This window comes from Pseudopipra pipra, chromosome 6 (assembly GCF_036250125.1).
Source record: "Pseudopipra pipra isolate bDixPip1 chromosome 6, bDixPip1.hap1, whole genome shotgun sequence".
Taxonomy (NCBI): Eukaryota; Metazoa; Chordata; class Aves; order Passeriformes; family Pipridae; genus Pseudopipra; species Pseudopipra pipra.
Window position 1 is genome coordinate 27,991,529 of NC_087554.1, and position 26,214 is coordinate 28,017,742.

Genomic DNA, 26,214 nt, shown 5'->3' on the forward strand with positions numbered 1-26,214 from the left:
AAAACATTCCTTGCAGTACAAACACCTCTCCCTATACCTAGGATGGAAAAGCTGTAAACTTACTTACTCGTTATAATGTTTCTTTTCCAGCTTTTTAAGGATGGCTTCCCTTGTTCCTCTGTATTCAAGCCCTGTACATCACTTATCCTGACCATGTAGCCTCCCTCCCCCAGCTTCACCAGATAGTATTTACAGCTCCATGAGCTTCTGCAATAGAGCTTTTTATCAAGGTTGACTCATACACAACTGAGACCCGAAGTTATGAGGAGGGGTAAGAAAGATGATCCAAGGACTTACAGTACCAAAGGACAAATACAAACAACTAAATAAATTTTTAAAAAGTACTAATATATTTTATTTATATAGCAAAAATAAAAAAAATACTCACCAAGATAGGGACAGCAGGTATAAAGTAACTGCTGATCCACCAAGGGTACAGAGTCCTGGTGAGAAAAAGAAGGAAATGCTGAAAGGATACTGCAGGAAAGAAACAGTCTTCAAGTCAGAAATCCCATACATATGGTCACAGGAAGGTTTCAGGGCTGTCTTTCCATGAAAACAATAACTGGATTCCAAATACATAGTAAAATGATAAAGTCTGCAGCCCAAATGTTCAGTCAAACCCTGTAACACAGAATGACCTGCTCTACATTTTATTAGTGTAGCTCAGCCTTTACTCCTGATCACTGTGGAAGCAGAGCTGAAAGCTGTTTAAAGAAGGGAACCAGGACTGTTGCCACAGCTGCTACTCATAAGGGAGAAACCTATCCATGAAGAAGAATATATGAGGCCCATCTGCTATGCATTACTCTGCACAAATGCCTTCCCCCAGACTCACTGGAACACCACACTGTGGAGTCATGTCAGCCCAGTATTACACAGCACAGGCAGGGCCCTGGGAGGAAAAGGAACTTCAGATCCCACCCATAAAGGCAGTGTATCTTAGCAAATATACTCTCCTCACTTTTCAAGGAATACTATGTACCCTTTTGCATGTCTGGGAGTTATATGAAACATCACACCTATAAACTCACTTGCTTTTCTGCTTGCTCATACTATTTTCAGTTCATCTACCCTTTATCATGTAACTGGAAAACAGGTGACCCCAAAGACAGCAACCTTGCTCATACAGTCCCATCTTACTACTTCTGTTTACAATTTCTATTACTTATTTCTGGGAAGAGCTGCAGTTCTATCAGCTCACCTTGTACTGCAATAATCAGTGAGTAGGAAAACAGCATCTGATCCTCCAGCACAACCTGGCACCTGTTCTGCAAACTATTGCAGCAGGTGAGATGGCTCCTGCCTGACAAAAAACCTAGAGCTGTAACACAGAGTTCACAACCCAGGATGAAATGCAATTGAGACACTTGGACAAACTGTGGCATCACATCCATTGTCCTACATATTCTCAATGCAGCTGCCCTGAAGCCAAGTTCCTGATAAGATCTTAAAACTCCTGAGGACCAGGTAGGTCCATCTTCATCCACAGATTCAGAGGACATGGTACTGCACTAACTCACCAAAGCCTGAGCAGATGTCACAGTATCCATCATAAATCTCTCCTGCCTGTCGTCAGTGGTAAAAAACAACTCTTCAGGGACTGATGGAACCTGAAACAGAAAATCTAGCAGTTACAACCCAAACAACAGTCAGTAATTTACACTGTTTCTGATAAGAGAACAGTGAAATCTCACCACCCTGCCACCAACAAAAAAACCCCAACTAGTACTAAAGATCCACTCTGCCCTAAGCACCTTTCCATAAAATTAAATATTTGGTTTGATCACAATAACATAAGCCACCTTCCTTACCCTCCCCCTAATACCATGTTTCACATTTCCAATACGTTCCTGCTAGGTAGTTACCTTGCTTCCAACTGGAGGCACAGAAGAATTTTAGAAGTTCATCACACATCATCCCTTTATCAGACAAAAAATTCCCTAATAATTCAAAGCTGACAGCTAGCTGACAGCTAGCACTCCATCTTTGTGACAAGAACTTCCAGTTCTAACAGGAAGCAGCTGTCAATTTGCTTACAAGGATGCAGATTAATAAGTACAGAATGTGTTTCAGATGCAATTAGAACTCCTTTTGGAAAAAAAAAATGTTGCTTCACACAATTTCACTAATGGAAAATAATTCTCCATTAGGATACAATTATTCTTTAAACCCCATAAAACCCCACAACAAAACAACAAACTACTATTTTGCATTGGTTTAATTATTTCAATACTATATTTCTTGGTGGTTTTTTGCTTTTTCTTCAGGGAAGAGCTGCGTGTACACAGGAGACTACCTGAAAGAGCCAACCCAGAACTGCAAGGATCAGCAGCTTGTTCAGGAAACTCATCTTCTTATCTTCAGAAAGGACCATTAACCTGCCATGCAGCAGAAGCAGCAAGAGAAAGTGTGAGTTTTCAGCACCTCCATTTTCATTAAGGAAAAAATTCCCAAATCGTTCCCTTTCTAATTACACTATTACTTGCGTGTCGGCCAAAAGACTGGAGAGCAAGCTCCACTTTTTTGTATGTACCTGAACAACATGCTGTCTTAAGTTTACACTGGAAAAGCCATTCTCTAGAATGTGCTTCAAATTTTCCTCATTTATATAGGAAAGTAAGCTAGAAGATTATTTAGGCATTGGAAATCTTCTAGGTATAAGGATCAAATTTAAGGTTTAAAATTCACAGCCGCTGATGTAGAATGAGCAAGTGGGGATTTAAAGATTTTAATTTACCTAATGAAAAAAACACATAACACATATTTGAATCAAAGATTAATCCCTGAGCTTAGGATATGCTCCCTTTGCAGTTTCATGTAAGATAAGAAGTGCTGACGATCTGCACCAAAAAAAAGTGGTTTTTTTATAAGAATCTCAAACTAGTGCCAGCATGCATTCTCAAACATCAAGTACCTCAACTATATAATCAAATATTCACAGCAAAGTTTTTAATATATATATTTTCAAAGTCTCCTACCTGTATACCTGCAGCAAGAGACCAAATACTTTCCTGTAGTAATCCAGGAAAGGAGCAATATGATCCACAAGAGAAAGGTACTCCACAATCCAAGGAATAGTAAGGATAGAACGTTGATCCCGAACAGATTGTCTCAGAAGCTTCAATATATCCAGTATAGGCAGGGTCTTAAAGGACAATAGAAGTTATTGCAGCAGTTTGAAGTTACTTTTTGATACTTAAAGAAAAACTTTTATGTGTATCTTGACTTTTCTTTCTAGGATTTCATCTTCTATACTTCTAGCTAATGAAAACCCTTCTTTGCACATGAGCAGAGGTAAAAACCACACTACGACTGCAACCAAAGGTCCCACTGGGACTTTCAAAAGCAAGGCTATAAGCCTAACTACGTACAAGTGGAGTCATTGCATTCAGAATGACACACTGGTAGGAGATGGGTGCCAAACTTTCAAAATCATTCCTGCTAGCTGGATTTTACACTATAAATACAGCTAGATGAGAGTTCTAGTATGACAGACCCAGATTACAGAAATAACAGAAGACCGAGTACCTTACCATCAGTGCATTGCTCCCTCTTTTCTAGGTTATTCAAACTCCTTTCCTTTGTTCTCAACCCCAGAACATGCAGTAGGGACACAGAACCATATAACATCATCCCAGGAGCCACTGGCTCACTTCGAAAGGGCATGACAATTCATAATCCCCTCCTTGGATTAGAAAACCTGCCTGTCAAGCGAAGGACAATGTTAGGTTTCTTACTTGGTTTCTTAATGCTAATGCAGAATCTTGCAAGTCTCTAGTTGGCTGCTCCACAGTGCGATACGGCAAGAAAACAAGAAACCCCAGGAACTTGGCGAGGAGTCGCAGACTTAACAGGACCACAGTGAAGCGCTTCTTTTCATCCTAAAATGAAGAAAGGCAAGCTGAGGTAATGCTACCTTAAACTGGCAAAGCAAATACCTATACTAAACTTCTATTTCCTTCATGTAAAAGGACCACATAGCTCCATCACTGCTTTTAATAAATGTAAGTTTCCAAAATACATATTCATCAAGCATTTAAAATTGCTTCTGTCTCCACTGCTTCACTTCATCACAAGAAGAAATTATTCAAGAGCTCTCTAAAACAAGCAGCTGCTCAATCTTCATATTAAGAACTTTGGAGTCAATTAGAGGGCAGAGCTGATCTCACATTGCCTTCTTTATACCACTACCACTTTGCAAGTCTTCGTGAACCTTTGGCAGCTACTTTGCTAATGAACTATAAGCTGTGACACCTCTGATAGGTATAGTTGAGTGAAGAAACATCTGAACAGGTATGAACAGGGATGACTACAAACTCAAACTAAAATCCTTCTATGTGAAAAAGTAACAAGGAGCTATTGCAACTGAGTGCAACAACTCAACTTGGTTATTTCACTGATCTAACACAGGATACTAATAACCCAAAAAGGAGGCTTCCACTTTCCAAACTATTGTGCATTATCTCTTATGACACAGTTCTATGAAGCACCCTGAAGCATGCAAGTAAGTGGCAAGGGGCTCAGACTTCCGTAACTAGAGTTATGACAAAACCAAATGAAGCTCTTCTCCTGTAATAGAGTAGTGGCAGGTCCAAGCAATTCACAGGCAAGCCAGTAATTGTTTGAGTACTGGAACAGCTCAGAGAAATTCCTGCCAGATGTGTTTGCAAAAAACAAGCTTACCTGTTCATCCATATCTGCTTCCCCATCACTGTGCTCATGCTCCACCAGAGTAAGGCCATTCAGTTCAAGTATCTTCAGGCACAGACTATCCATCAGGTGCTGATTGAACTGGTAACTTCAGCAAAAGATGATGATGAGTCAGACTGGGCTGAAAACAGCAGTAAAACCTCAACTAACAAACTGCAAAATTTCAAGCTTGTCTCATGAGCATCAGCAGACATCCAATGGAACAGACTGACAGGCAAGAAAGCAAAAGACAAGACTAGTACTGGCTGACCCCATTCATTTCCACTTCTTTTGTACTTTTTCAAAGAGATGCTATTTAGCATGTCTTGGCATAAGGATAATAAAACTGATCTGTCAAAGCAGGAAGCTGTGAAACAACTGAACTTAAGATTAAAGTCTCCCATAGATCACAATTCCTCCATGCTGTGAATTGTGAAAAACTCATTAAACAAAACCATAAACCTGGCTTCATCCTGTACTCCTTGGCTTCATGCACTATCACTCAAGAAGCACTTGTCCAGTCCAGTGTTCTTGCTAGGCAGCACTGCATGCCTTGGCACTGGGAAATGCTGAGAGCCTCTGAGAAAATATTATGGCTTTATAGAAGAAAAATTATTACCATATATTACCATATAGTCTGGTCCCAATCTTTCTGAATAACTCTCTGCTGCAAGAGCAACATGTTGGTGCTCCTGTTACCCACACATTTCAGAGAGGAAACAGCAAGCACAGGCAGCTAACCTTCCTGCGCTGAGGATGAAGTCCCTGAAGAATTGCTGGCACCCCGGGAATGAAGGGGGTGGACAAGGTCCTCTGATGCTCTGAGGAACAACAAATCTTTCCTGCAGCCTCTTCAGACGGCTCAGATTGTCAGAACCCAGCATATTAAGGACATCCTGGTCTGGTGTGTCTCCCCAGCTTGCGCCACCACCAATAGGACCTTTACACATCTTTAGGAGACAGAAAGAGTAGGGAGGTGGAAATTTTGTAACAAGACATCATTTCACTTATCTCTCATCCAACATATTATCCTTTCCTCACAAGACTGTTTTTGGAGTAATCCAAGCATGATCTTTTCAGGTATCCACATACAGAACAACTCTTCCTCATGCCAAAACATGCTACCAACTTTGGCCATAAGCAATCTAGAGATCTTGCAAGATGGAATTCTGATCCTATACATCTAACTAGGTCATACCTAGCAGGCTACATGTGGATGTGCGGAGAGAACATCTATCACTTGCATGATCTTCATGAACCACTCAGTAGGAGCTTTAGCCCAGTCTCCAAGGCCCATGATGCTGCACTATGCATTCCCAGATCAGGTTTTCCTGGAACTTCCACACAGTTAAATAAAAATAAAAAATGAATGCTCCACTCCCTCAAACACGCAGATACTACTCAAGACTCAAAGAATTACAGAACTGCAGAACTGTTTATGTTGGATCATCTAATCCAACCCTCTTGTTCAATCAGGGTCAGCTACAGCACATTGTCCAGAGCCATGTCCAATTGGGTTTTGAATGTCTCCACAGACTGGGACTTCACAACCGCTATGGGCAACCTGCTTCAGTGTTTGACCACCCTCACAGCAAAGAAGTGTCTTCTTGTGTTCAGATGGAATTTCCTTTTCCTCAATATGTGTCCATTGCCTCATGTCCTGTCAGTGAACACTACTGAAAAGAATCTGGCTCCCTCTTCTTCTTTCCCTCCCAGCAGGTATTTGTAATGTAGTGTTAAGATAACCTGGAGCTTTCTCTTCTTCAGGCTGAATACTCACAGGTCTCTCAGCTTCTCCTCAAATAAAAAAAATTCTCCAGGTCCCTTAATCACTCACATAGCACTGCACTAGACTTGTTCTAGTAAGTCTGTATCTTTCTTTTCTTGTGCTAGTGAGGCCAGGACTGGACACAGTCTGGACTGGACATAATGGAGTATATACTCCTAGCCAATGATGAGTAAAGGGAAAAGATGACTGCACATCCCTGCATCTAAATCACGGTACTTTTAATGAGAGAGATCATACCAAAAAGCAACATTTAACTATGTATATGAGCACTACTAGGTGAGTAGTAGTAGTGAGCAACTACTAGGTACATTTATTCCAAACAGAGCATCCTTCCCTCCCCAAAAGAATATCTTGTAACGCTTCCCAACCTTTAAATTATAAGGCCTCAACACAAATCCTCAGTCACAGTTCATTTCTGCAAGAGTATCATAATACACACTTTGTAGTCAGACACATTGGATTCATTGAAGATGCCTAGTTACCAGTTTAGATCTTTGATTACCCTTGTGAAATCCTGAAGTCTTCATTAAGAAGGCACAGATAGAAATACAGCACCTAGGCCTAATTAAATCCTATTGATGCAACAAAGTTCATCTCACCTCTTTCCCACAATTTCCATGAACACACATATGCAATCAGACAGGACACTGACACAAACTCAGACTTGACACTAGAGGAATTTTCAACATTCCAACAGCTTGCAACTTCCTGGCAATGTGTGTGGGCTAATACTCAAGGTGAGGGTTTATGTCTGTTTTCCTATCCAAAAGGAACCCAGCAATAAGCCAGGCATTTACAGAGAATAGAATGAATATCTATACTCCAATAAGAAGCATCTTCTCTTTTTTTCATTTCTTTAGTTACAATGAAGACAAATGATGCTTGAAACTCACAAAAAAAACCCCACTCTAAATTACAACAGCAATACTGTATCAAAAACAGGCTGTTGCAGTGTTATACAGAAGAACAGAGACTCTTTGCATACAGTAAGCTCATGCTGCTAACAAACATAACTGGAAATCTCTACATTTAATATATATGTCAAAACACATCTTTAAAACTTCCAGAAACTATAACTGTATTAAAATTAGAAGAACAAAGTAAATAACCATGAAGAATTAATGTTTACAGATCTTGATGTGCTCAGTGTGCCTTATTTCTGATTTAAACAGAGTTCATCAGTAATTTATGACAGATTATTTCTTAAAAAGGAAAGAAATTCCCATCCTGGAAACTTGTGTCTCCCAAAAAAAAGGTTTCAATAGGAAAATCTCGAAGAAACTTGCAAGACACAGTTTGTTTTCTCAGGCCGAGGAAGGATCAAATCAGTTTTGACATACACAGTCGTTAAAAAACCCAAGTCATTTACCTGGATAAGCTGTTTCTGAAAGAGCCGGGCAAAATGGCTGTGGTTGCAGGTTGCAGATAGGTGAGCCATCATGGCCCTGTGAAGGAAAAGATCATGAAATTCTGACAGGAACTCTGTGGTACAAAAAATAGTGTTCTAATTTCAAACCATACCAAGAGCATAAAATAACTGCTTTTAAGAAAGCAATCTCCAAAGGCCATTGCAAAAAGCAACATCTCTAAAACCAGGTTTCCCAAGCACTGAGCCCCATCTGCTGCTGATATGGAAACAAAAATTCTCCCTGAGCACCTGCAGAGCAAACAACTCTGGAGACAAAAAGGATCTCTTCCTTTCCTGAAATAATGCTGTTACTTGGAAAGAAGAATGAACACATTCAGCTCCCACTCTTCCCTGTGCAGAAGAGAGAGCTGAGAGTTCACACATACAGAAGTAAGAACACAGCAATAGCACTACTTCTGATGCCCCAGGAGATGGAAAATTTCTCAGTTTAGGCCTCAGCCTTGTTCTGTTCCTGTAGTGAAAAGCCACCTACACACATGTAACTTGAGTAGGTTGATGGTTGAAACTAACACAGAAACCCACAAGGCTATCAAGGCTATCAAAACCATAGTAGTTTCTTTATGTATAATCTATTTTGATAAAGCAATAAATGAATTTAACAGTCTGCTTTCTGCAGAAAGAGACACAGTTGTCTTGTTTTCAGAGACAATACACTAGAAGCCCCTGAAATAACTAGAAGAGCCAACAGCTTCTGAACATACAACACAGGTCTCCACACTTTAATGGAGTCAGACATCAGAAACTTGAAATGCACACACAAGTGTGTACAATAACACTGTGTACACAATATATATATTGTATACAATATATATATAGTGTATACAATAACGATGTTCACACCACAATACACTGGTAGCTCTTTCTGTGATTATGAATAGGGAAAGAGCTACATCAAGACTGATCAAATTAGCCCCTTGCCACTTACAGCTTGTTTCTTTTAAGACAGCAGCTGATACTTTTAAATATAGAAGCAAGTTTACATGGATAGTATCTTCCAAGCAGCACAGCTCCCTACAGATTAGTGCAGAAGACCAGGGAGATCATGGAACATAGGATGCCAAATCGAGTATGCTGCACCAGCAATTCAGCTACATTAAAGACTCCTACCTGATCTTGTTGCCCAGAACTCTTTCAAAGTCCCAGCCACTTTTCTCGTGGTTATCCTCCCATTCACGCAGAAGTTCATAAAATATGTCCCTGAGAATCAAGATATTTAAGGGAATGAATTCCCACTCTTCAAAATTTGTAGCAACAACAACCAAATATTCAATTGCTTCGAAGTTCCCCGGCAAGAATCTATCTCAGATTAAATAACTCACATCTCTAAGCATTCAGATACCTTTGCAAAACTCATTAGTGTTAGCAGGAATTCAGTGAGTTTCCATTTTCCATGTCTTTGACAAAAAGTGCTTGAGCTTATGCCCAAGCTTTGATGGAATGACCAAAACACCCATTGCCAGACAGACATACCGAAGATTGAGAGGCAGGAAAGAAAAAGCCAGAGGAAATAATGTCTATGAGGAGAGAAAAAAGGACCAAGACAACTTGTCATTCTGCCCTCACCCTGTTGCTGCAAGCATGGAGAGAGGCACAGGAAGAATAAAAGCATACCAGATCTATATGCAGAAGCAATCCAGGAGGGTGACACACTGTACTGGCATTAACAGAAGTCTCAATAACTCCTGAAGAATTGGGCTGTTTTTCCCTAAAGACATTAAGCATTTAGATCCTGCACTCAATATGGACAAAAACTTTTTTTCCCTTTTAATTGAAGTGAAAATGTCAAGATTTTTTTTCTACGAAGCATACATGAGACATTCTTAATATCCTTTGCTCACAATCATGCAAAGATTATACCCTGTGAGTCATACAGTAATAGTAGAAGAAACTTACCTTTGTTTCTTAAATATGTGAAATGCTCTGTCACTGGGAAAGTTAGAGCGATTATCAGTTTCTGGCTGGAAAGAAACAGACTGTACAGAGCATGGCAACAGGAGAGACACCTGTTCAAAATATAAAGGCAGCCATTAGACTAATGTAAGTCTCTAAAACAATCTGAGACTCAGAAAAGAGCAGGGAAAAGGTATGATGAGGAAACCAAGTATTACTAGCCAAATTGTCCAGAGATTAGGTACTTCCCAATTGCTAACTACTAGTAAACACTAACAGTTTTACAACCTACATTACACTACAGAGGCAGAATCACTCAACATTATGAGAGAAAGCATCTCATCTCTCTAAATGTCTGCTGAACAGGTTGCAACCAGTGTTGATACTGTGTGGAAAGAATGATGCATTGTCAGTGTCCCTTCAATATTAGGCTTCAGAAAATGCAGGATAATGGCTGGCAATTCCTCTACTATTACTCTTTCTCCAGCCCAAAAAGCCTATGTCGTCAAGTAACAAGAAACCTTTATTTACAGCTTTAAGAACTTTAAAGCTCCGTTATTGAAATGTCCTAGTCTAAGAAAGTACACGGTACTTTCTTTGCAAAGAATAATTTCCATTTTTAAAAGATGCATGAAACGAGATATAAAATGCATTCCTACCATCCAGCTTTAGTTTCCTAACCCAGATAATTACATGAAGAAACCAGTTTACACAATCTGCATTGTCTCCTCTGAAACTTCATTTGCCTAAAAGGAGTCCATATCTATGAAAGAAATCCACTTCTTCAAAACTACCTTCTGATTCTGCATCTAACCATTCTCCTGGGATGCATGTTTATTAGATGAGAATCAAAAGCAAAACTTGACTCTATCAAAGTCTCTGGCTGAGGTCAGGGCCCAGAGCACAATGCAAGGATAGCCAGCAACGATTCAGTGCTAGCAATCACTGGACCCAGCAATTCACTCACCCACTGACAAGAAAAAGAAGTAGCTTTTAGACAGTTGCCAGAGACAACATGACAAGATACTTGAAGTAGAAGTAATGAGATTTAACATCAAAGCCATTGCAAATAAAAGAGGAACAATATAAAGGCTTGAAGAAACATCAGCTGAGGTCTGCCAATTTTTACCTTGGCTGCGCTGCTTTCGTAAGCCTGCCTGAGCCTCTTGTGCAAGGTGGGAGAAAAAGACGCAATCCGTTCATTTTCGGCCAAAAGCTTCAGAATCCCCTTTTCTAAATGGGAAATAATTCTGCCAAGAAAACAGGGATAAAACTCAGATAGACGGACATAAACAACACATGATCAGACCTAAAGAAACGCTTATGCTTATGTTTTATGAGGCTGCCAAGTAAAGAGTTCTAAGCCACAGATATTCAGCATGAAATCCTACAGGTAAAGCTCTAAAACCCAAGTACACTTGCTTAATCCCACACACAACTGCAGACATAAAAGCAGAGGGAAAAAAAATTCAACTCACTCATATTGATAGTCCAAGACTCGAACAGCAAAATAAACACAGTTGTGCACACTTTGGAAATGCTGTCCCCCTGACACTTCTAAGGGAAAAAAAGAAACATGAGCACTTATCACTATTCATAAACTAAAAGACCAACAAAGCTTTTAGAGAAAGTAGGAACTGCCATATCAAAAACAGTCTTTCAGATTCCTGTCCAATTTCCAGAAGTTCCCACTCTCAGCCCTGAGAATGAGTAGTAAAACAAAGGTCAGTCAAATTGGGGCATCTGGGGTGGGAGAGCATGTGGTGTGTATCACTCCTTTGGTTTTAATATCCATTTCAAAGTACTAACTGCATCAAGCTTAAGTCTGAATTTGACAAAAAACAAATGCAAGAATTACGCATCTATATGGCTGGATCCTGTTGCACTCATAACCTAATCTTAAGCTAAAGAAACACATAGTAGATCAACAGCACTTTTGAGTTGCAGGGACCAATGCAGAAGCAACTTTAGCAAATCTGTCCTTCTCTTTAAAAGTCAGTGTTAGCAAGCAGCTACAGCAAATCTCACACAGTAGCAGAAAACTAGATTCGAACAGGACCTAACAACCCCTCTCTATCATACTGCAGAAGCACTTCCCACACATGTGTGATTCTTGTCAGCATCTCGGATGAGTCTCACAGTGGTAATAAGGCATTTTTATGTCATTTAAGACTAACTGTCCAAGCTGCTATATAACACATTATTATTCCATGGAAGTACCATTCTTTCTCCTCAATACTATTGCTTACCTCTGCTACTTTCATTGATTTCAAGGTCACTGTCCCCATCTTCTGCAGTAGAAGTGCCTTTAGATGTCAATAGTTGCAGAACAAAGAACAGCTCCAGAAAAATATTTGGTACCAGGTTTTCTGGAAGAGAGTAAAGAAGATGTTAAAGGTGGATTATTCAATACTGTCCTGCTTTAATTCACAAAGGTAAAAAAATAGATTCCTGTACTCTGGTAGTCACCAAAGAACTCCCTCTCCACACACAGCCACAGGGTAAATCAAAACAGGAAAGATGTGTTAGGGAATAGTCTAGTTTCAGATCATATAATTTCGGTCTACTGCAGCTCAGAGTACTGCATCAGGCTCACCTCCTTCCCTAAACTTTTACCTAGTATTCATTTATTTTAATAATTGAGTTGGCTTAGTTTATTTTTCCAGATGTTATTTTTTTGTACAATATAACTGTTCCATAACTTCCACTTCTCATCTACCTCCCTCTCACAACACACACGCAAGTTCAAAGTTCAAAGAAAGGTCAGTCTCACATCTTCTGGGTCTTCACCTGCTATACACGATGAATAGAGCTGCGCCAGACACTCCAGCTGCTTCTTGCAGGAAACCTTAGTAGGATTTGCACAGGTGACCAGATGGCTTTCAGCAGGCAGGCTAGCACTGCGAGTGTAGCTAGGCTTAGTCGGAGTACCAGGATCAAAAGACGTCCCTGCAGGAGAAGACGCCTGGTGCAGCAATTTGCATCTGAAATTCAAGAGCAGCAACATATCATGTGACTGAAGATGATCCACGGCAGCCATGCAGCCAGAAGAGGTCTTTCTCTTGCACTGTAGCATGAAGGAAATCCTGCAATAACTAGCCATGTCATTTACACTGTCTAATGCAGCTTCTAGCTAATAGTAATTTAAGTCATCTTTCTCTTTGTGAGAAAAGATCTCGGGGTTAGCAACTAAGACTGAAAAGAATCACATTCAAATTCCAGCTCTGTTAAAATAGTGTGGCGCTTTCACCAAATTAACCAGCTAACCTATGTTACTGCTTCTCATCTGAAATGATATTTGTTAAGGACAGAGAATCTGTTAGAGACCATGTGCTGAAAATTTTTTTTTGCATGTACAATTTCTGACAGCTAGATTTTACAACATCTATGAAAATAAGGTTCACATCCATATATTCAGATATATTTGTAAGTTAACGACACTTTGAGAAGACCCAATACCACTATGTGGAAAGGCAATGCAACAACTGATGAAAGCCCATACAGAAGGAACAAACTACTTTAATTGCTGGATTCTAAATCAACAATGATCACTCAGTTAAATACATAGACATTGTAAAAAACTATACCTTGAGATGTCATCCAAAATGTAGCATCGGAGTGGCACGTATAAGACACACGAAAAACAGGAAACAAGCCAGTAACAGCAATATCAAATGACTGTTAAAGATTCCAATGAAACATTTACACTTGGAACATCACACCGTGTCTTACCACACTGTCTCAAAAGTAAAATCTTTAAGTCACTTTAAGGGCTGTGGGGAAGATGGAAACATTTTTAACTGCAGCAAAGGCTTTTTTCTATTGGCCTATTTCTAGTGGAACTGTTGAACAAATTGTTCCCAAAATGGAAACAGAAACATTACTAAATAACAACTCCCTTGCAACAAACATAAGCACCTAAACTGATCGAACTGAAGAAAATTATTTATTAAGCACTTTGTAAAACCAGCAAAGTAAGACTCTAATAATGCAGTTAGACTCTGCTTCACTTCTGCCACAGTGTTGTCATCGACCTCAACACAAAATTCACCTTTTGCCCTTGCTCAAAGTGACCCAGCTGTCTGGAAGCTGTGTTAGTTTTGTACCTCACTTTATCACCAGTATGGAGGACACAACAGCAGCTCCCAGTTTTCAAGCATGATGATGGGTCAGACAAGATCACCTCCTGTGCAAGATCCAGCCCACCATATCCTGCTATTTCACTCAGTTTAGCTTATACAGATTATTGGGACATTTCAGGTAGAATTCAGTGGAATAGGTGCTTCACTTCAGTGCAGAGAGGCAGGTTTGAATCCTGAGCAGTTCTACTACAGGTCCAGTACAAACAGTAATTCATTAGTCTCTACTGGATGTGTTTCAGCCAGTTCTGGACCCACTGAAGTGACCTGCAAGGCTTAGCAGGAAAAGACTTCCACCCATGTGTCCTGAGGAACTTCCCCAAGAACAAAACCTACAAAGAACAGCAACACTTCTGTCAGCAATTACAAACAATAGTTTCTCTACTTCTGTGCTTTGCTTTTTTTCTGAAGTATAAATTTTCACAGATTAACAGTGATATCATTTTACAGATGATGAAAGTCACACACTAACTGAACAGCAGAGACAAAATAAGAAGCTAGAATTCACCTCATCTCACAGCAAACAATTTTCAACAGTTACTGCAGTAGTAACTTTGAAACAGAATCTAAAGCTACCCATGTCCTGTTTTCTCTGACTGCAAGCTTCTGCTAGCCTGCCCATCTTAAAAAATCATTAAATCACACTTTCACTACCTTTGCAGTGTTAACTCATTTTCTTCAAACTGATAAGTCTTGATGTAATTTTCAAACAGAGCCTAATTACACCAGCTCGAACCCACACACTCTGCCTGCACAATCTAAGGACAGCTGCACAGGAGATAGCTACGTATGCAAGGCCATGAAGAAGAAATCTCATGAAAGCAATGAGGACTGACTAAACTTCTGAAGTGAGGGTCATTGTTCCAGAGTCAGCACACCTCTAAAATGACAAACATGAGCTAGCTGCATTAATATGCTAATCTGATAACAGAGTCACACTTGGCTTTAGGCAAATTATAGTTTAAGGCCACCTATATATGTCTGGGATATTCTTTTGGTCATTTTCACCTTGATATCAGTACCATCTCAAGACAGGGTGTCATGGTTTAGGAATAGTACTTCCCAATTTAGTGCTCTCGCTCAGACTCTCCAAACCACTTGCTTGCTCCCTTCCCCTCTCCCCCTCCCCCTGAAGTGGGATGAAGAGGAGAACTGGAAGCACAAAAGGTAAAAAACATGGGTTGAGACAAGAACAATTTAGTGGAAACAGCAATGACATGAGAAAACAAATACTAACAGCAACAACACTAATGGCAGAGGGTACAAGCAAGAGGTGAACGATTCAAATAGAACCCCTCCAATAATAGAGAATACCCAACTGCTCTCTCCACACTACACTGACCAAGAAGAGAATTCTTTCCCAGCCCACAGAAAGTGATAGGAGGTGGTATAGAATAACTTCTGGGTCCTAGCCATGCACTCTCCTGGCTACTGTAAAAATTACCCCAGCCTGGCTGGAACCAGGACATTATCCACCTTTTATTCAGTACCATCTACATCATGTCCAAATCCTACACCTTCCAACTATATACGTACATGTACATACATATACAAGCATGAGTATCATTTCCAAGTCAATGGCTGTCCCTCCAAGACGTCTGTTGAGTTCATTTGTCCATGACTGTGGGTTCTATCCGTCCTAGATGTCTTCCAGGGCAAGAGGGGTGGTGTGCTGTCAGGCGATTCCAATCTGCATCAGGAACTCATGACTGGTGTGTCTGGAGCAGTCCATACTCATTGTCCATGGTAGTTATGACATACAGTGGCAGCGTCATTCAGCAACCAATAATATATAATTCAAAATTACAGACTGTTCGCACCTAAAAGTCAAATCCCCTTGAGGTACATACGTTTCCCCATTCCTCAGCATTACCCACCAAGTGCACCCAGGTCCTTGAGCAAAAACAACCCCTCAGATACGTTTGCCTTTGCTTGAGGCAGGAGTAATCCAAACTGTCTTCCCGAACATACTCCTCATATGCACCACAGGGACTGTATCCCCTTCTACAGTACGTGGAGGTTTTGAGTGGGCTGGGCCAGCTCGACTGGTGGAGCCTCTGGTGTTAAATAACCAGGCGGCCTTTGCTAAATGTTTGAAGGTTCTACCACTCATTGCTTGCAATGTGGTTTTTAGCAGTCCATGGTACCATTCAACTTTCCCCAGATGCTGGTGCATGATAGGGAATACAATATACCCACTCAATACCGTGCTCTCTGGCCCAGGTGTTTATGAGGCTATTTTTAAAATGAGTCCCATTGTCTGACTCAATTCTCCCTGGGGTGTCATGTCACCACAGGACTTGCTTTTCAAGGCCCAAGATGATGTTCAAGGCAGTGGCACAGGACACAGGTTGCATCCCCAGCCATCCAGTGGTTGTTTCCACCACTGTCAGCAGGTTTGCAGGAGTGTGATGCAATCAATCTGTCAGGACTCCCCATATTCGTATTTCAACCCACCATAGCACAAAGGCTTTACCCGCCTGGCCTGCTTGACTGCCGTGAATGGTTCACAGTTATGGATAACCTGGGAAAGAGTGTCCATGGTTAAATCCACCCTTCAATCATGAGTCCATCTCCATGTTGCACCTCTTCCCTGACGACCTGAGGCATCATGGGCCCACCGAGCCAGAAATAATTCACCCTTATGTTGCCAGTCCAGATCCCGAGACACTTTGATCCTGGCAGCCCAATTCATTGTTGCGACGTTCTTCAGTAGCCCAACTCTGGGGTACATGTGCATCTACGTGATGAATTTTCACAGTCAGCTTCTCTACCCAGGCAGCGATGTCTTGCCACTGTTCAGCATCCCAGGCGGGATTAACCTCTGTGTCACGAGTCAGTGCAGAGGTAGAGCGCTGGCCATTTCTCTCATTCAGCGATATCTAAAGCCAGCTCTGCAACCTGACTTGATCCACCTGGTCCCTCGACAGCTCCTGTGACTCGCTGTGTAGGACTCCATATGGAAGTTTTCCGTTTTCGATGTATCCCTACAATACGGCACGAACAGTCAGTGAAGAGAGAGTGTTGCTTTTCATTTTCTGGTAGCTGATTATATGGTAGGGCCTCCTCAGCATGTCACCTTCTCCTCTGATGATGAGAGTCCAAAATTCTCACCTTCGCTGGGCAACCAGGGTTTTCCATTCAAGCTGACTGTGTGATCAGAGCAATCTCTTACTCCACGTAGCATTGGCATGATGTGTGGAAGGGACTTTCCCTTTGAACATCCAGCCCAGCACTGGCAGTCGAGATGTCAGGAGGAGCTGTGCTTCAGTGCCAATCACTGCTGAAGCTGCTCAAAGCCCTTCATAAGATGTTAAGATCTCTTTTTCAGTTCGGATGTAACAGGCCTTGGATCCTTTGCATCCCTGACTCCAGAACCCAAAGGGTCATCCTTGAGTCTCCACAGGTACTTTTTGCCAGAGACTCCAGGAAGGACCATTCTCCCTGGCTGAAGCGTAAAGAACATTTTTCACATCTTGTTCTGTCCTGACTCCAGACATGATGTTGACTGTACTGACTCTAAACATGGTGTAGATTTTACTGAGGAGACATAGTAGACATATCAACAAGAATATGCTTCCCTTAACAACCAAAGGAAATTCAAAATTCTCAAAAGCTGTTATAACAGGTCTGAAGGAGAAAAAGGGGTGAAAAGCTGGGAGAAATCATCCTCCCCTGTTCTCCCCACAGACGAGGTACCATTATTAATGGACTCCCAGAGGTAGGACGCGAGGAAAAGGGTAGGAGAACCACACTAAAGACACATCCCAAATGACCCTCATTGCCCTTAATGTTATCATGTCATAAACTGATATCCCATAGTACATCAACAAAGCAATCCTGATCTCTCTCCCTGCTCTGACAGAGCACGATGATGGGCAGATAGTGTATTTACAGAAACATATACAGGGTTAGGTACCACAAGAACATGAGCAGACCAAGCAACATTGTGACCAGTGGCTCTGGACTTAATACAACAAATGGTTAGATCAAACTTGTTTCCAGTCCACTCTGGGCAGATCTGTTGTTCTCTCAACCCTTTGTGTCCCACACTGGGCACTAAATAAAGCTGTTGTGCTTTAGGAGTGGTACTCCCCAGCTCAGTGCTCTCACTCAGACTCTCCAAACCACGCACTGCTCGCTTGCTCTCCCCTCCCCCTGTGGCAGGATGGAGAGGAGAACTGGAGACAAAAAAGGTAAAGATCATAGGTTGGGTTAAGAACAACTTATGGGAAACAGCAAAGACATGAGAAAATGAACAGTAACAGCAACAATACTACTGAGAGAGGGTACAAGAAAGAGCTGAGTGATTCACACAGACACCTCCCAACAATAGAGAATACCCGACTGCTCCCTCTACCACACTACACTGACCCAAAAGAGAGCCCTTTCCCAGTCCCCAGAAAATGACATGAGGTGGTATAGAATAATCCCTGGGTCCCAGCCATGTCCCCTCCTGCCTACTGCAAAACTTAACTCTATCCTGGCTGGAACCAGGACACAAGGGAATTAAGAATCAATACAAGCCTATCACCCCCCTGCTCAGACTGTACCGTTCTTTCTTCAGCATCTCCCTCTCCTCTTGAAGGCTGTTGCTTATCACAGATGTAAGGTTTCCTTCCTGGACAGTGGTAAAGGCCTCAAGGCTTGACCCAGATGACAACCGAGCAGCTGGACACTGACTAACAGGAGTAGAAGTGAAGCACGTCTTTGGTTTTGAGAGGGGGCGCTCAGCACTTACAGGAGTTGGGTTGATTCGCCTCGATGGTTTGCTTTTGCTGAAAAAATGAGAAGTAATGCCACTAAAAACAAGGTAAACAACAAAAAAATTAGGTCTCGAGAGATACACACGCAACTCTTGCAGAGAAAACTGATGCTAAAATAAAATGGAGTCAGGATACTGAATTTCTAAATTGTATATATAGTTATTGATTTTATTCTGGTCACTGAATAAAAGTCATGAAGGTACAGACTGCTAAAAACCACCTGCTGACCCTGCTGCAAAATTTATTAACAGATAACACAGTGCCACACAATCCTTCTAAACAGTTCTAATTTGAGAGGACAAGATATGCCCCATTTTAGTAAGAAACTGACGGTGAATGAGTTTCTAACATGACCAAGAGAAAAAAAACACCAAAACCAATCAAGGTGCCATTGTCCATCTCTGTGTAAGAGTCCAGGCTCTGAAGTTACAATAGGCCCTTTAAGTTTAAGGAAACTCATCCTTCCTGCATATACTGCTTAAGATTTATCTTTCAAGAAGAGGTTCCATAAACTAGCAAAAAGCACTAAAAAACTGGAGACGAGACACAGAGACATAAAGTATTATACTTCTCAAGGATTTGCTGGTTGTTACATATTAATTGATACAGTGTTTTCAAAATCCATATAGCAAAGACTTCCAAACACTCCGTGACCTCCTTCCTCCTTCTTTTTCCTACTTGAGCATAATGTAATTGAGGAAGAGATACTTGCTGTCTATGCTGGAAACACACTTTATCTCCCTTGGCCAAAGAGCCTCATCTAGAGCACCGTCTGGACTCAGCATCTGGATCTGCTGTACGGACTCACACATTAATAATTTTCAGTTGGAATTTTGCATGTCCAACTAGAAAGTCCCACTTTCAGAGACCAATGACTGATATATGGAGTAAACAGGCTGACATGAAAGCCTCGTATTTGCTAAAGAGGATTTTAAAGAGTAAAAGAGAAAGATAAAAGGACTGAGGCAACCACAACACAAACAGTTGCCCAGAAGCTAAACCAAAGTCACCAAGGCGACCAGGGCTTGCTGCAGACCAAGAATACAGCTATCTATTTTGTCCATGATCACACAGCACAAACAAAGCTGCACACTAACATCTGCTGCCAGAAGCCACAGAATGTCAGTCCAAAAGCTTCTTTGATAGCATCAGTAGAGCTGAAGAGCCTTCTAAGACTGCTCTTCCTTAACAACTGCTGTTATGCTAAATGAGAAATGTGAAGAGCCAAGATAATGCTGAGTTGTTAGAACATGCAAGGACAAAGATGTTCTGGGTTAACATGAGCTGGACAGTGCACCAGTAAGCTGCAGGCAGCATCCCAAGTGAGAGGCTAAAGAGGAGTCTTGGGTGAGTTCAGAGAGTGGAAACCTGGCTACCCATTGAAGCAATATTCCCCTCCCTGCATGGTGACCATAAGAGAGCAGTTCTGACCAAGGAGTCAGGCATCGTGTATTACAGTATCTTCTGCATCTGGACATGCACAACAGGATGAGTTAGTCAGAAAACAGTAACCTGCAGCACAATCCAAATGAGACAGCGAGGCAGACTTGCTCTTACTTTGTCCAGCCAGAGGCAGCACCCATGGGTGGGAACTCCTCCAAGTTGTTTAGGTTTAGCTGGCTGGGTGGGGATCTGGCAGAATCCAGAGGCACTTCACTCCGCTTCCTTCTCCCTCCACTCCACAATACACTGTCATTCTTTCCATCTTCCTCTTCAGCAAGGGAACGCCCCAGATCCCGAGCTACCTGCCGGCCAGAGGCACCAACTGAGCTGTTTCCTTTCCTTCGGCCTCGTCTCACTGGCAGGGCTTCTGGCGTGGCTGCAAGGAAGCTCCCCAAGCTGGCCTTCTGAGATGACCGCTTCTCCCCGTGGTGAAGCACAGGGTTGTACCCAAAGCTCGGGCTGCTACTGGACACCACGCTTGGGAAATCACCACAAGGGCTAGAGAGGTTTGACCCAGAAAAGGAAGAGGAACTTCCGGATGCTGCAGCAGGAGAAAAGCTGGTATCTGTGGTGCAGGTAGTCACTGAAGTCCTCTGGGAAAAGAGCTGCACTCGGCTGCTGGTTGCATGGCCTGCTCTCCTTTCTGATCCTGTCCTTTGGTTCCCATGGGCCTTGGAATTAGGTGTTTTAGCAGGAGTAGAGGGTCCATTAGTCAGAATCTGACTGGTCTGCTCCCTTAAAAAATTTAGCAGAAAAGGCACAAAATCTTTCTGAAGCAAACTAAGAGATACCAGCTTGTCATGGATGTGGTTTTCCTACAAGAAAAGAGGACAAAGAATCAATATAAAAGAAGCCACCTTTTTCATTCTGTCCATGTACTTAGATTCATTTAAGTAGTAACTGTGGGATTGCAATACATAACAAAAAACATGACTTAGCAAAATAGGTCACTGAAATTCAAGCAACCTTAGCACTGGTCACAGATCTGAAGATCAGCTTCCACACAAGCAATTTTGGCACGAGTTTTCAGATGGAGTCATTCACTTTGGTCTCTGACTGGGAAACAGTGGAACTGTTCCATGGAAACACCAGTAATACTCCCTGAAGCTCTGGCCAGGGAGAACTTGGAGCAACTGGCACCCCTAAATTCAACATTTCAAAGACATCAATACTGAAAGCAGCTAATTCTAATAGAAAAATCTAAAATCTGCAACTTCTCTGTCCCTTATTTGTCTATAAATGCCACTTGCTCCCACAGAGGGGTGCTATAATAACTGTTTAAGCACTCGGAGTCCTGCAGTGCCAAATACAAGACCAAAGCTACTCTTCCATTTCAATTAAATAATTTTCCTCCCTTTAGGCCTCAGGGAGGTCTAAACAGAAACTCTACAACCTTAAGGCAAATGAAGTTTATACTTAAACAAAAAACCCACCACTGACTCAACACATTTAAAATCTAAACAGGTAGTGGTGTTCTTACAACAGTAAATCTAGACAAAAAGAGACTTCATGTTACATGCATAGTTCAAAGTTTTGTAAACTTAGTAAAAATTCTTTTGTTCGTAACACTGCACCAGGTTTCTGTCTCCTCTCAATGGGATTCAGCAACATTAGCCACAACAGAAGAAGTTCTCATAGGCAGCAACTTATTCCTTACTAATATTAAAGTCATTGTACACATACTGCAGTTAATTTATATTCACACCTCTACTAGATGAAAAGTCAAAAAAGCAAACACTATTTCTGAAGGTGGTTTTTTGCATGAAAGGAGGCAGTGAAAGCATGCCTATGACTGGACTCCCAAAATCCTCCATACCTATGCTGAAATTCATATTTGAAAGTGTGAGACCAATTCAGCTTCTTGGAGGAACATGAGATTCCAACACAGGTCAGAGCACAATCCCTGAGAGGTGTCAGAAGACCATCTCCAGTCTGAAACTGCCATGAAAGCTAGAGCAAGATGTAGCCTACCATTTTCTTGTGTGCCCCCGAGTTTAGCACAGAGGCACAAGATAATTAGTCTATATCATGCATAAGGTCAGGTACTTTCTGCAGCTTTTCAGAGCACAACCTGCATTCACTCATCTTTCTCTGTCCAAGTTAACTGAGGTTTGGTTCCTCCATGTTTGGGTAACAGCAAACTGCAACTTCGTACTCACTGCAAACTTTGTACTTGCTTTCTCATGCTGAAGTAACTGAGCTTCTCCCAGCAGCAAAAGACAGTGAGCAATTCCCTTGCAAGGGCAAACTTTTCGGCCTCCTCACCCCTTGCCTACGCAGTGCTAGCTGAGCTGCCAGCATCTCAAACTTCTTAACCTCCACAGACCTGCTTCTGCAAGTCACAGTTGAAGAAATACCACACAGCATAAAGCTGCTAGTCCATTCTTCCCACGCACGTTTAGGATGAAAATGATACTCCGCTAACTCATGTGGATGATACCAGTGAGTTTTGATTTTAACACTAGATAACACGCCATGAGGGGCTCAGGCAGAAAATGCTTTAAAAACAAATTGTATCTCTATGTTATTAGTGAAATATAGGCAGTCCTAGTCCATCTCTGGTTACAATGTTTTTATTTCCACAAGAACCCAAATCGTCCAGGCATATCCCATTACAAAACTCGGCGAACAAGCACCCTCTCCCAGCCCCAAGAAAGATCCTCCTCAACATCCCGGTGGGCCAGCCGGGAGGCGCGCCGGCGCTTGGATAGAGCCACCGCCAAGCGCTGGCTGCCAAGCGCCTCGTCTTTCTCTCACCGCCACCTTCCCCGACAAAGACGCGGGAAGCGTCACCCCGTCCTGTCACCGCGTTTCCTCAGGACACACCAGCGGCACGGCGCTGCACCGCCGCCCCTCGCCCCCCCGCGCTGTGCGCCGGCACCCGGCACGATCCCCCGCTGCTCCCGCCCGGCTGGCGGGCTCAGCCCTGCGGATGTTAGCGGGACTCCCACACCCGCCTGGCAGCTCCCAACGTAGATCCCGCCGGCGGCCTCGCCTTCCCGCCGCTCTGCCCGGAGCCCGCCCGCGCCGGGGGCGGTGCCGCCGCTGTTGGACGGGAGCTCGGCCCTAGTGCGCGGTGGCAGAACGGCACCGACCGGGGCCTGGGCCGACCCGCGCGGCTTCGTCCCTCACAGCAGCGCGGACTGGACGCCCCCACTGCCGGCGAGCACAAACTCTCCCGCTCGGCCCCGGCCCGCGGCGGCGGAGGGCGCTGGGGGAGTGGCGCGGCGGCGGGCCCGGCCCCGCCGGAGCCGGGGCGCTGCGGGAGGGCGAGCCCACGACCTGCCGCGCGTTACCTCAGCCGGGCGGTGGCCGGGGCCGTGCTGGAGCCACCGCACCACGGCGCTGACCGGCACCTCCTCCTGCAGCAGCAGCTCCAAAACCGCCGCCATTCCCGGCCGCGCTCCCGCCGAGCACGCGCACAACCCGCGCCGGGGGCGGGCCCGGCGTGTCCCCCCTTCCCGCGGGGGCGGTGCCGAGCGGGGATTCCCGCCGGGGAGGCGGGCAGGGGCCGCGCCCCCTCCCCATGTCAACACGCGGGGCACGGGGCGCCTGCGCCGGTCCGTGCGCGTCTTTTCCTCTCATGCGCGGTATTTGCTTCCCCGGCAGGACTCGGGCCCCGGCCTAGCGGCGGCGGCGCCGGCGGCGCCCGCGGGCCGGGGCGGAGGGAAGGGCAGCGGCGCCCCCCCCGCCGCTCCGCGCCCGCCCGCCCGCCCGCCCGCCAGCCCCCGCGGCGGAGGATGGCCGAGGACTCGCCCAAGCGGCGCAAGGCGAATTTCAACGAGGCGGAGACGGAGGTGCTGATCGAGCAGGTGCTGAAGCACGAACAGCTGCTGTTCGCGGCGGGACCCGGCCGCGCCTCCCCGGGCCAGAAGAGGAAGGTGTGGGAGCTGATCCGGCACAAGGTGAACCCGGTGGCTGCCTGCCCCCGCGACGTGGAGGACCTGAAGAAGCGCTGGCGGGACCTGAAGCGCCGCGACCGCAGCAAGCTGTGCCGCCTCTCGCAGGGCTGCGGGCCGCCGGGGCCCCCCGCCCTCGGCCTCCTTCTGGCCCCCGAGGAGCTGCCGCCCGCGCCGCCCGCCCGCCGCCAGCGCCGCGGCTATGGCTCCCTGCTGCCCGCCGAGGCCGTGCCCATCGTGGGCGGCATCGACACGCTGGAGCTGCCCGGCGCCGTCGTGGGGGACATGGGTGAGTGCGGGAGCGACCCCCGCGGCACCGCCCCGGACCCTCCGCCCGGCGTCCCACGCTCTGCGCGCCGGGTCGGCGCTGCCCGCCCGCTGTGTGCGCGCTGGGCGCTGCGGGCACCAGCCGCGCTGGAAAGGTCTGGTTCGGATAGCCACCTTCTGTCCTTGGAAATGCAAAACGTGTATGCGCGCACACTGAACTGTGAGGCTTTGTGCTGTAGGTCATAAAAGTGCACCAAAACAGCACCTAGGAGTAAAAACCCTGTCCTGTAGCAGACGCTGCTCATCGTCGAGCCGTTAGACCTGCCACTGATCTTCACCGTTGCAGTACTTATTCTTGCAAATGCAAAAGCCAAAAAGCCATGGCAGCACACAGTTCTTGCCAGTGCAAAGTGCTGCGAGTACATAAGTTACTACGTGGCAGAGACATTGCGTTAGCACGTTGAAATGATCACCTTCAATACCATGGGATTTCTTGCTAGCAGTGTTTCATCAATGCTCTTACTGGTTACTTGGTGCACAGTAGAGTGTGCAATGAGCTTGCAATGAACTTTGTCTCTTGGAACCTAAAGTTCAGCTTCTGTGGTAGGGCTGGTAAGGGATCTGTAGTGTGGTTAAGTGGTGAATGCATATTTATGGTTTTCTTCCCACCTATCGAGGCGTATTCTAAAAGCATCAAAGGTAACATAGTATGAGTTAGAGAGTCTTGTTTCAAGGACTAATGTTAGTGCTTAGTGGATGAGAACACATTTCACTGACCATCAAGGTTATGAAGTTTCTCACTGGCTCTCCTTTGATTTTCTTCTTCCCCCCTCTCCTCTAGGGTTTAATGGCAATCCCGGCCCATCTCATCAATGCAGTGTTGAGAAGATAAACCTCAAAGAAGAAATAGTAGTGAAGGTGGTAGAGCCAGAAGAAAGCTCTGAGGACATGGTTGTGGTTTCACCTAATCAAGAAGAACTGCCTTTTCTAGGGACATCAGGCAGTAGTTCTTCTGGGAAAGTAAAAGCCAAAACAAAAGGCAGGTCCCAGGCAGACCAAAATGAAATAACTGAAGAGGACCTACTGCAGATTCAGCAGACCCAGATGCAGGTGATCCAATCTGGCTTTGACAGTGTCAACCACAATCTTCGGCTGCTGCAGCAAGGCATGCAGGATCTGAGTAACAGCATCAGCATCATGGCACATACGCTTGTTGCTATCAAAAACGTCTATGTGAAAAACAACACTGGCCCGACCACACACGCCACTGCCTCTACTCAGACCACAGCTGGGTACCTGAGCCCAGGTTCCCCCCAGATCTCCCCTCCTGAGGACAGAGGTAGAGTGCAGGTGGCTGGAAGCAGCAGCAGAAGCAGCAGCAGCAGCTCCAGCTCCATGACACAAGAACCAGGTCCCTCCGAGTTTTCTAGGCCCTCTGTGAGAACCATTAAGAAAGAACATCCAAATGGCTGCTACTACTTCTGCTTTGCAGATGTGTAAAAACTTGAATATATGTAAAGTGACTGTGGTGTTAGGTGCTGTTGTATGTTCTGCTCCGGCCTGTGACTTTGAAGGAGCAAAGTGGACTTGCCTCCTGTGTTTTTCCCAGTGGGAAACATTTTTGCTATAGGTGGCATTAAAAACTAATTACCAGTCTCCCGTTTGTTAACTCTGTTGCAGTTGGCTAATAATTCTCTTCTGTTTTCTTTATCCTCTTACTCTCTTAAAAAAACAAACATTTGAGTAAGACTTTTGTCTGTATCATCCTTTGTTTCATGTCACCTTTTGAAAAGTAAAAGGCATGAGAGTGGGGTAGAAAAAGTAACATTATGGTTACTGATCACCAGGAGCTCTCTTACACAAGTTGCTTAGTTCTTTGATTAAACAAACCTCAGAAGTA

The 26,214-nt window shown here is 44.1% G+C and overlaps 2 protein-coding genes across 2 annotated transcripts in view; one reads left to right on the top strand and one right to left on the bottom strand.

Moving 5' to 3' along the window:
* The window catches only part of CDAN1 (codanin 1), a 35,576-nt gene extending 12,007 nt beyond the window's left edge, over positions 1 to 23,569 (bottom strand). The window contains exons 1-17 of the mRNA XM_064658165.1: positions 23,445 to 23,569; positions 20,263 to 20,963; positions 18,493 to 18,717; positions 12,591 to 12,784; positions 12,050 to 12,169; positions 11,279 to 11,357; positions 10,930 to 11,050; positions 9,804 to 9,913; positions 9,018 to 9,107; positions 7,851 to 7,926; positions 5,434 to 5,642; positions 4,687 to 4,801; positions 3,741 to 3,884; positions 2,982 to 3,148; positions 2,300 to 2,381; positions 1,524 to 1,613; positions 389 to 443 (exon numbers count right to left, since the gene is read on the bottom strand). Coding sequence (XP_064514235.1) covers positions 389 to 443; positions 1,524 to 1,613; positions 2,300 to 2,381; positions 2,982 to 3,148; positions 3,741 to 3,884; positions 4,687 to 4,801; positions 5,434 to 5,642; positions 7,851 to 7,926; positions 9,018 to 9,107; positions 9,804 to 9,913; positions 10,930 to 11,050; positions 11,279 to 11,357; positions 12,050 to 12,169; positions 12,591 to 12,784; positions 18,493 to 18,717; positions 20,263 to 20,963; positions 23,445 to 23,540 — 2,674 coding nt within the window. The 5' untranslated portion in view covers positions 23,541 to 23,569. The remainder of the gene's footprint in view (positions 1 to 388; positions 444 to 1,523; positions 1,614 to 2,299; positions 2,382 to 2,981; positions 3,149 to 3,740; positions 3,885 to 4,686; positions 4,802 to 5,433; positions 5,643 to 7,850; positions 7,927 to 9,017; positions 9,108 to 9,803; positions 9,914 to 10,929; positions 11,051 to 11,278; positions 11,358 to 12,049; positions 12,170 to 12,590; positions 12,785 to 18,492; positions 18,718 to 20,262; positions 20,964 to 23,444) is intronic.
* LOC135416734 (uncharacterized) overlaps positions 1 to 26,214 on the top strand; it is a 28,847-nt gene extending 2,633 nt beyond the window's left edge. Inside the window, exons 2-4 of the mRNA XM_064660055.1 lie at positions 22,751 to 23,017; positions 23,088 to 24,336; positions 25,156 to 26,214. Of these exons, the coding sequence (XP_064516125.1) occupies positions 22,751 to 23,017; positions 23,088 to 24,336; positions 25,156 to 25,814 (2,175 nt within the window). The 3' untranslated portion in view covers positions 25,815 to 26,214. The remainder of the gene's footprint in view (positions 1 to 22,750; positions 23,018 to 23,087; positions 24,337 to 25,155) is intronic.